This window comes from Echinops telfairi, unplaced genomic scaffold (genome assembly GCF_000313985.2).
Source record: "Echinops telfairi isolate 266 unplaced genomic scaffold, ASM31398v2 ScPeMD7_70;HRSCAF=299, whole genome shotgun sequence".
Taxonomy (NCBI): Eukaryota; Metazoa; Chordata; class Mammalia; order Afrosoricida; family Tenrecidae; genus Echinops; species Echinops telfairi.
In genome coordinates, this window is record NW_022103968.1 from 39446287 (window position 1) to 39456834 (window position 10548).

Genomic DNA, 10548 nt, shown 5'->3' on the forward strand with positions numbered 1-10548 from the left:
ACAAATGTGCTCGACACAATGGATGAATGTATGGATTGTGATGGGAGATGTAAGAGCCCCCAATAAAAGTATTTAATAACAAAACAAAACCAACCAGCTACATGTGTGGAAAGAGATGATGAATTTTGGCAAAGGGAATACATAGGCTATCAGAAATAGGGAAGGACACAAACACAGAGGAGGTACAAATTGACAAGTGGGATATACTGAAGATAAAACACCTGTGTACATCGAAAGAATTCACCAAGAGTGTAATAAGGGAGCCCACGGACTGGGAAAACATCTTTAGCAATGACACATCAGACAAAGACCTTATTACTAAAATCTACAATACTCTACTAGCTTCCAAAAGGAAAAAAACTAATTGCCCACTGAGGAGGTGGGCAAAGGACCTGAACAGAATTTTCACAGGGGCAGAAATCCGAATGGCCAACAAACATATGAGAAAATGTTCCCGATCTTTAGCCATAAGAGAAATGCAAATTAAAACAACAATGAGGTACCACCTAACACCCTCAAAGGTAGCCCAATTCAAATAATCAGAAGGCAACAAGTGTTAGAGAGGCTTTGGGGAGACAGGGACTCTCATCCACTGCTGGTGGACCTATAAGTATGTACACTCACTTTGGAAATCGATGTGGTGATATCTAAACCAGATAGAAATCGAGTTACCATATGACCCAGTAATACCACTACTGGACATATACCCAGAAGAGGCAAGAAACAAACCAAGGCCAGACATCTGTGCTCCAATGTTCATTGCAGCACAGTTCACAATTGCAAGGAGTTGGAAACAACCCAAATTTCCATCAACTGATGAGTGGATTAAAAAGCTGTGGTGCATACATACAATGGAATACTATGCATTGCTAAAAAGCAGTGATGAACATATGAAGCACACTGCTGCATGGGAAGAACTGGAGGAAATCATGCTAAGCGAAGTAAGTCAAGCACAAAAGGACAAATTAAACATGAGTCTGCTGAGGTAAGCTTAAAAAAAATGCAAAAGGGGCATAGGGAAAATGCTGCTATATACAAACATTCCTGGGGTGAGGACGAGTTAATATGGCAGGGACCAGACCAAATCCAGGGATACATACGGTAGCCAACTAAAAAGGAGGTGGGGAAAGGAAAAAAAAAAAAAGAGGTAGCGGGGCACGGGGCACTAATCCACCCAAGGGGAGGGTACTGCTTATAGTTCCATAGGGAAAGAGGGACCAGACTTCAACCCAGTGCTCCAAGATGTGAGTCCAACATGCGGCGTGGAGTAGGGAACCAGTGGAGAGGTCTGAGGGGCCGGCACCAATTCTAACTACTACGTGGACACCAGCCCTTCTCCCCAGAAGAATTTATTTCAAAGGATAGCACTGAATCTGCATATTCGGAAGAGGCACATATCTGATCGGAGTACACAGAGCCGATGAAAGGGGAGGAAGAGAGAGTGGAGCACATCCTGGTCCACCAGGCCTTGAGGACGATGTTCCCAATTAGAGCAGCCAGTCCACAGAGAGGATGACATGGCCGGCCTCACTATGAGACACGATGTCCTTCACTGACCCATAGCCCTCAGGGGACAACACCGGAGACACAATGTGGGGATTGTGCCTGATGTGAGCCTGCCACACTGAGGCAAAACACTAAGGGGGTACAGCAGAACAGCAAGTGAATAGAGCGGCGAGGTCCCCAGCGAATGCGAAAGGTGGCCTTTGGGGCCAGGGCATGTTGCCCCAACAGACTGGACTGGAAAATACTCCTAAAGGCCAACAAACTGTCCTTGAACTAACTACAAGCTTTTCTTTCTTGTTGTGCTTTGTTTCGTTTTTTTTTTTTGTCATTGGTGAGTTGTTGTTATTTTGTTGTATATTGTTTCTTGGTTTTGCTCAGTCTTGTTTTTGTGCATGTTATTATTTCTGTAGGTCTGTCTAAATAAACAATCTGGAGGAGAAAACAATGGGACTGACACGTTCCGGGGGGACGTGGGAGAGGGAGAGGTGGGGGGAAAGGTAGTGTTAACAAACCCAGGGACAAGGGAACAGCAAGTGATCCAAATCGGTGGTGAGAAGGGTGTAGGAGGCCTGGTAGGGTGTGATCAAGGGTAATGTAACCAAGAGGAATTACTGAAACCCAAATGAAGACTGAACATGATTGTGGGACAAGAGGGAAGTAAAAGGAAATTGAGGAAAGAGCTAGGAGGCAAAGGGCATTTATAGAGGTATAAATAAAGACATGTACATATGTAAATATATTTATATATGAGGATGGGGAAGTAGATCTATTTGCATATATTTATAGGTTTGATATTAAGGTAGCAGATGGACATTGGGCCTCCACTCAAGTTCTCCCTCAATGCAAGAACACTTTGTTCTATTCAATTGGCATTCTATGATGCTCACCTTCCTGACACAATCGCTGAAGACAAAGTGGGTGAATAAGCAAATGTGGTGAAGAAAGCTGATGGTGCCAGGCTATCAAAAGATATAACGTCTGGGGTCTTAAAGGCTTGAAGGTAAACAAGTGGCCATCTACAAGGGAAGCAACAAAGCCCACAAGGAAGAAGCACAAAAGCCTGTGTGATCATGAGGTGTTGAAGCGATCAGGTATCAGGCATCATCAGAACAAAAGTTATATCATTGTGAATGAAGTGGGGAGAGTGGAGTGGAGACCCAAAGCCCATTTGTAGGCCACTGGACATCTCCTTACAGAAGAGTCGTGGGGAGGAGATGAGCCAGTCAGGGTGCGATGTAGCAACGATGAAACATACAACTTTCCTCTAGTTCCTAAATGCTTCCTCCCTCTCCCTCCCTCACCCCACTATCATGATCCCAATTCTACCTTACAAATATAGTTAGACCAGAGGATGTACACTGGTACAGATAGGAACTGGAAACACAGGGAATCCAGGGCAGATGATCCCTCCAGGACCAGTGGTGTGATTGGCAATACTCGGAGGTGGGGGGAGGGTGGGTTGGAAAGGGGGAACCGATTATAAGGGTCTACATCTAACCTCCTCCCTGGGGGATGGACAACAGAAAAGTGGATGAAGAGAGATGTCGTACAGGGCAAGATATGACAAAATAATAACTTAGATTATCAAGGGTTCATGAGGGAGGGGGTGTGGGGAGGTAGGGGAAAAATGAGGAGCTGATGCCAGGGGCTTAGGTGGAGAGCAAATGTTTTGAGAATGATGAGGACAATGAATGTATCAATGTGCTTCACACAATTGATGTATGTATGGACTGTGATAAGAGTTGTATGAGCCCCTAATAATGTGATAAAAGAAAAGAAAGAGTAAAAGGGAATATTATGTGGTTTAAAATCAGGAAAAATGTTTGCATCTTTTTACCATGCTCATTTGATCTGTATACTGAGCAAATAATCTGAGAAGCAGGACCCTATACAACCTTTTCTTGCTGAAAGACAACTGGATGAATGTGAAGAAAACAAAAATATTCACAATTGGACCAATAGGTGACATCAAGATAAATGGAGAAAACATCGAAGTGGTCAAGGATTTCTTTTTACTTGGACCCACAATCAATGCTCATGCAAACAGTAGTCACGAAATGAAAGAACATATTGCATTGGCACATCAGTTGCAAAGGTTCTCTTTAAAGTAATAAAAAGCAAAGATGTTACCTGTAGACTAGAGTGTATTTGGTCCAAGCCATGGCATATCATCTCTTACAGATGGGAAAGCTTGACAATGTGTAACGTAGACCCTTATGGTGTTGGTGAAGAATACTGAATATCAAATGGGCTGCCAGAGAAACAAACACATTCTGACTATAATAGGTACAGTCAGAATGCTTCTTGGAAGCGCAAACAGTGAGACATTTTCTCACTTCCTTGGGGAATGCTATCAGGAGGAACACATCCTCCCCGGAGGACAGCATAATTGGTAAGGTGGAGGGTGAATGAAGAAGAAGCATGGAACAAAGTAGACTGGCACAGTCTGCGAAGTGGATTCAAAGATAGCATTGGTTGTCAGGGTGGCACAGGGTTGAACAGTGTGTCCTTGTGTGACCTGGGGTCACTCTGAGTCCGAACCTGTTCAATGTCTCCTAACAAAACAATAACCACGATATGTCCCAATACTGAAAATGTAACCTAAGAAAGGCCAGGAATCAGAGAAAGGCGTGAAATCATACCTATTAGGATAGTTAGCTTGGCATAATTTGCAACAGTAAAAATTATTCTGGGGTCTAGTTAAGTAGATCTTGGGGTGGACACTGTGATGCACCACCCACATCCTCTTTCAATAAAGGATTGTTTGCATTTACTGTGCATGCTGTCCACAGAGAGCCCTTGGCTGTTGTCTTGTTCTGGGATGGGCTCTTGACCCAGTGTGCCATAGGTAGTAACTGATTTGTGCGGGTTTTAAAATCCTGGTCATATAAGCCCAGCTTTGGACAACTTAGAAGGGGCATTGTAATTTGGAGCTCCTTGTGAGGGTACCAAGGCTGTTTTTGAGGGTGCACTGTAGCTTGACTTCTCCCTTTTCCCATTATAATATTTTCCCCTTCTCCAACAGTTCCCCTTAATATATGTTGTGCATACAAACTCTACCTCTGAATCTGCTTTTCAGAGAAGTCAACCTGGGACAATATATGTATCCTATGCACCTTCCAAAGCAAGCAAACACAAACACAAGCAAACATCATAAGGGTTGTTCAAATGATATTACAGAAGATGATTTAGTATCATGAGAACATTTCATGATCTATATTAAGTTGAAAAAACTGCTAGAAATAGTAAGACATTCTCCTCCTTTTTTAAAAAATAAAAATAAAATAGGGATTTATCGGTTGATAAGAAGAAAGATACGAGGAACACCTGACAAAGTTATCAGCATTTCTGGGTGGAGCCTTGCCTGGTACCAGCAGCTCGGCACTCAGTTGCTAACTGAAAGGTTGAAGACTTGAGTTCACTCAGAGGTGACTTGGAAGAATGGCCTGGTGATCTACTTTCAGACCAACCATGGGAAACCGTACGGAGAACAGTTCCACACTGGCACACACGAGGTCACCACGCACGAGGCACAGTTGATAGCCTTGAATTCTAGTGCTGGATATATCGGTGATTGTTGACCTCTTTTTTGATATCATCTACATTTTTTTCAGATTTTCCACAATGAACTTACATTACTTTCATAATATAAGATAAATGTCAATATTTAAAATCCACTAAATATGGCCTACCCTCAGCTCCTGAAAAATTGCATATTTTTAGCTGCTCCAGAGTTATCTCATCTGCTGGTCTCCGCTTAGAAGGTTCTTATTGAACCTTACAGTCTCACATCCATGTAATCCGTGCCCACCCAAATAAATAACTCCTATTCAGGTTTAGACATTAGCTTTTAAAAAGCCTTTCACCACGAGCAAACAAACAAACATTTCTAAGATCTCTGTGTTAGACAACCCTATTTTATCTTCTTTTTTCTAACTTTGTGAATAGTAATTAAGTCTCTATCTTTCTTGTTGGAGGTTAAGCTCTATGAAGTCAGAGTCTAAGAACTCAGTTCTTACAGTAATGTCAGCATTTTGTACCACATTAGGAACCTAGTAGGTGCTCAAAGAATCTGGTTGCGTGTGTTTAAGTAATTGCGTACTTAACTAAATGCTCACATAACTCAGACCCACTAGGTGCACTGATGTAAAAAACGATATGGCATAGCAAAGGTGGTGAAGAAAACGGATGGTTCCAAGCCATCAAAAGATATAGTGTCTTGTCTGGGGTCTTAAAGGCTTGAAGTTCAACAAGCAGCCATCTAGAAGAGAAGTAACAAGCCCACATGGAAGAAATATACCTGCCTGTGAGATCATGTGGTTTTGTCGGGACTGGGTACCAGGCATTAGAAGACCCACAACAAACAAGTTATAATCAGGGGGGGTCAGAGCATAGACCCAAAGCCCATCTGTAGACAATGGGACATCCTCTCACAGAGGGGTCACAGGGAAGGGATGAGTCAATCAGGTGCGGTAAAGCACCAATAAAACACACAATATTCCTTGAGGCTTCCTCACCCTCCACTATCATGACCCCAGTACTGCCTTTCACTGTGGGTTAGACCGGAGCATGTGCACAGGTACAGATAAGATCTAAGAGCTCTGGACACACGAAAGCCAGGAACAGGAATGGGAATAATGATACCAGAAGTGTAGGGGGAAGATGGGAAGAGGAGGAAAAGAAGGGGGAAACGAGCATAATGATTGACACATAATCTCCACCACCCACCTCCAGGGGGATGGAGAACAGAAACTATGAGGGAAGGGAGACAGCGGTCAGTGTAAGATATGCAAATATTAATAATTTATCAAGGGGTTGTGGCGGGCAGGGGAGAAAAAAGAGGAGTTGATACCAAGGGTTCAATAGAAAGTAAATGTCTAGAAAAGAATGATATGTACAAATATGCCTGATACAGTTGATGTATGGATTGTTATAAGAGTTGTAAAAGCCCCCAATAAAATGATCTTTTAATTAAAAACAAAACAAAAAATGATATGGCAGTCTGCTTCTGTAAAGATTACAGCCATGGAAACCCACTGGGGCAGATCTACTCTGTCCTTTATAAGTTGCAGTAGGTGTTCAGTAAAATTTGCTAGAAAAATACAGGTGAGACTATGGTTAATTCAGTATACAGAGTCAAGTCAATGCAGACTTTGAATTTTATTGTTGTTGACTCTACCCTAATAATTACATAATGCTCCAGTTTACTTTTTCTGTCAAAATAGCTACTCAATGGCAGTGTCCCATTCAGGTGTTTCAGCCTTAGGAATTCTGAAACTCCAGCAGTGTGGGGGTGCTGGGTACACCCAGTAGGTGTGGCTCAGGAGATAGACTATGTCTGCAGTGAGAGAGATTCACTTCACTCATGAATCTAGGAGAATTTGTGTGGGATTTTCTCAGGGCCGGAAGGGTGGCTCTGATCTGTCCCAATCTGGTAATTATCTAAAACAAGCCATCAAAGACAATGATTAAAGTGGCTGAAAGAAGCTTGATATAGGTCAGAATATGTATTTGGAATATTCATATGGCTCACCAGAGTCATAAAACGCCTACAAGGAAGCTTCTGTAAAAAGGGCCCATATAATGGCGGTTAAACTTTTCACTTTGTGTGAGGTCTATGAGCATGAATAAAACACACATCCATCTTACTCATCGTGAGGAAGATTCACCTCCTACTTATCGGGGAGGGTTTATAGGGCAATGGTTACAATTATGGACTTTGTGTTCAGGCAGGTCTGTATTTAAATTGTAGCTCTACCACACACCAGTAGCATGGCCTAGTTTAAGTTGCTTAACCTCTTTAATTCTCAAGCTCTTGATTTGAAAAATGAAGATAATCATATTTACTGGATAAGGCAGTGTGCACGAAATCCCATGTACCAATGTATGGCGTTCATCATTAAACTCTAGAATCTGAAAGTAAGTCCCTTTCCCCAAATCTCTGAGAGACCTAAAGAGATGGCATATTAATCATGCAATCATGAGCATCTCTCACCGGAAGACTCTAGCACTTACTCCTGGCCCCTTTATTGCTACTCCAAAGAGAGCTACCAGTCCAGAGGAGGGTGAAATGAGTCCATTGTCATGGTGTAGGACGAAAGCAGACTGCAAGAAGTGAAGACTGCCATCTCAGCCATAATGGAGAAGGGAGAAAAAGGATAAAACCACAAACTTAATGAACACAATCATCACAGTCTGGCCTTCACCCAACAGATCTCCATGGGTTCTCTGTTGATAGCATGAAATGAAGAATTTAAGGAACAGTTAGGTTATGTTTGAGATGCAAAGGAATTAAATTGTATACCTACTGAATTCGTGAAAGAACTGAGGTCCACAGACACCCAGTTTAGCATCCTTTTCAGTATATATAATATGCTATTTTTTCACAATACTAACATAAATCACCAGAGTTGATAAACATAATATATAATGCAGATAACACAGAAAGGTACATATTAGCATGTGAAGGCATTTACTTTCCCCAAAACATTGTGGAAAATCTCAACTTACGATGTTCATGAATGCTTCCGGGTCCACAGCTTTAGTTGGCATTTGTCCTGAGTTCACATTTCTTTGTAGCAAATGAGCCACCAGGATTAGAAGCCACATCTCCATTCTGTGTGAAATAATCCATCCTCTTGAAAATATTTCTGACATGGTCCAACATCTGCACCTATTTTTCCCCTGGCAATATAATCACTAACTCTAAAGTGAGAAGAAGGATCAAAAAAACCCTTCATGCATTTTCCACCTGCAATTCTTTTTGAAATTAGGAAGCAATTTAAGCAGTCTCAGTTGACAGGAACAGGAGAACACCGAGTAGTCTGGACACATTGCATGGAGTGTCCCAATACAGCTGGCTCCTCCTGCTCCTCCTTCGTAACAGGAAGTCACCAACCCTTTAGCTTCTAGGTGTGTAGATGTTTTCCTTGAGATCCAGAGCTATACCCATGTAATACAGTCCATGACTGTTTGTTCCACAGCACCAAATGGTTGGAAACATAGGTTGAAGCCTTTAGTTGTTATATATTTTTTCTTTTGATAGGTACCAAGATAAGGAGTTTATAGAAAAGATAACAAGTTTCTGTAGTCACATTCTGAGGCCTCTGTGGTAACTGCCTTTAAAGAGAAGATCAGTATTCTGGCAAGTACTTTTTATTTGAATAAATAGCAGTTTTAACTACACTTCTTATTTTTTAATGGGCCCTAGCAGCATAGTGGGTTATGGATTGGGTTGCTAACTACAAGCTCAGTAGTTCAAGCCCAGGAGCTGCACAGTAGGAGAAAGATGGAGTTGCTCATTCCAGTAAATATTTATATTCTCAGAAATCCTATGTAGGATCACAAGGAGTTGGAATCAACTTGATGGCCATGGATTGCTTTTATTTTTTGTGATGCATGAGCATATCCATTAGAAGAAAATTAATCTTCTATGACTAAGACCATTTCTCTCTAGTTCAACAGTTCAACTAAATATATTGAGCAAAATATGTATATTTGCTCTTACTTTTTTAAGTTTATTTTTTATTTTAATCATACCTGACAGTATTTTCTTCTGTTGTGCATGTGATCACTAAGAATTTGAACTGACTGGGCAACATCTAAAAGCCACCACCACCACCACCACCACCAGTTCATTGCTGAGAAATTGATTTGATGGCTATCTGAAGATGGAATTGTCTTTAGCTCTAAAATAACAAGTTATTGCCAAGTTATTTTCATGAACTGATCATTACAATTCAATTGGCTGTGTGGAGATGTGAGAAATTTCTTGGAAATAAAGCCAGGGGGAGGGGAGTAGACTTATGGCCATTTTAAGTAAGAGTGTGCTAGAATTTATATAGAAAAACTATATATGAAAATTTACATTAAAAAGCTATAATTAAAAATCCAATATGTTTCTATATAGTAACTCCTCATAGCTAATCTAAAAACTGTCATGTGAGTTTGTAGGCTTGGATGGTGTTCTGAGAATAATTAAAGCTGAAACGGGAATGGTGAGCTTTGTGAGAAAGTACCTGCCCACAAGACTCAGCCTCACCCTCCCAGGGCTGGCTGGATTGGTGTGATGAGGTAACCCTGAGATTCTTATCAGGACTAATTGCAATGTTCCCAGCATTGTAGTTTGAGGCATGCCTAAGAAGACTGATTTTGACCTAGTTAGAAACACCAGACAGAGACCTCTGCCTTCATTTCCCAAAGAGCTCACTCTGCAGTTAGGCAAAAAGAATAAAGGGGAAAAAAAATCTATCTATATAAATATATACTGTGGGTTCCACTGTTAGCTGATATTTGAGGATTTTTAAGTGCTAGGGTCAAAGTCAAATGCATTTCATTCAGCACTTTAATTTTTGTTAGTGTGAAGTTGTGTTAAAGGACTTACCCAGCATTACCTAACTAGATGTTTAGTTCTAGACAAAGTTAGAACTAAAATTTAGATATTCATTCACTGCTTGATATTATCATTACATGGTGCAACAAATGAACATTCCAATGAACTCATCCCCATTCATGGTTGAAACTACTATCAGAAAACAGGGATGTCAGTTTCTGTGAATTATTTTTTTAAAAAGTACTCTCCTGGATTTAAAATTCAGAATAATTCTCAATGATTTTATAAATATTTGGGGACTATAATCTACTTGCAATTGCTTTAATATGCTCAAATAAGATCTCAATTTCCACATTGGATTCATATATATATGAGTATTATACCAACTTATTATTGACACAATTGATGGTGATAAACTGATTCACTTAAAGATCTTTTGTTAAGTCATATCATTGTGTGCTCACCTCCCTGATACGATCCCTAAAGACAAAGGGGTACATAAGCAAATGTGGTGAAGAAAGCTGATGGTACCCGGCTATCAAAAGATAGAGCTCCTGGGGTCTTAAAGGCTTGAAGGTAAACAAGTGGTCATCTAGCTCAGAAGCAACAAAGCCCACAGAGAAGAAGCACACCAGCCTGTGCGATCATGAGGTGTCAAAGGGATCAAGTTTCAGGCATCATCAGAACAAAAAAGTCATATCATTGTGAAT

The 10548-nt window shown here is 40.9% G+C and overlaps 1 protein-coding gene across 1 annotated transcript in view; it reads right to left on the bottom strand.

Annotated features, from left to right (window-relative positions):
* The window catches only part of LIPM (lipase family member M), a 27691-nt gene extending 19528 nt beyond the window's left edge, over nt 1-8163 (bottom strand). The window contains exon 1 of the mRNA XM_004701358.1: nt 8017-8163. Within this exon, the coding sequence (XP_004701415.1) occupies nt 8017-8163 (147 nt within the window). The remainder of the gene's footprint in view (nt 1-8016) is intronic.
* Nucleotides 8164-10548: the final 2385 nt, after the last annotated feature.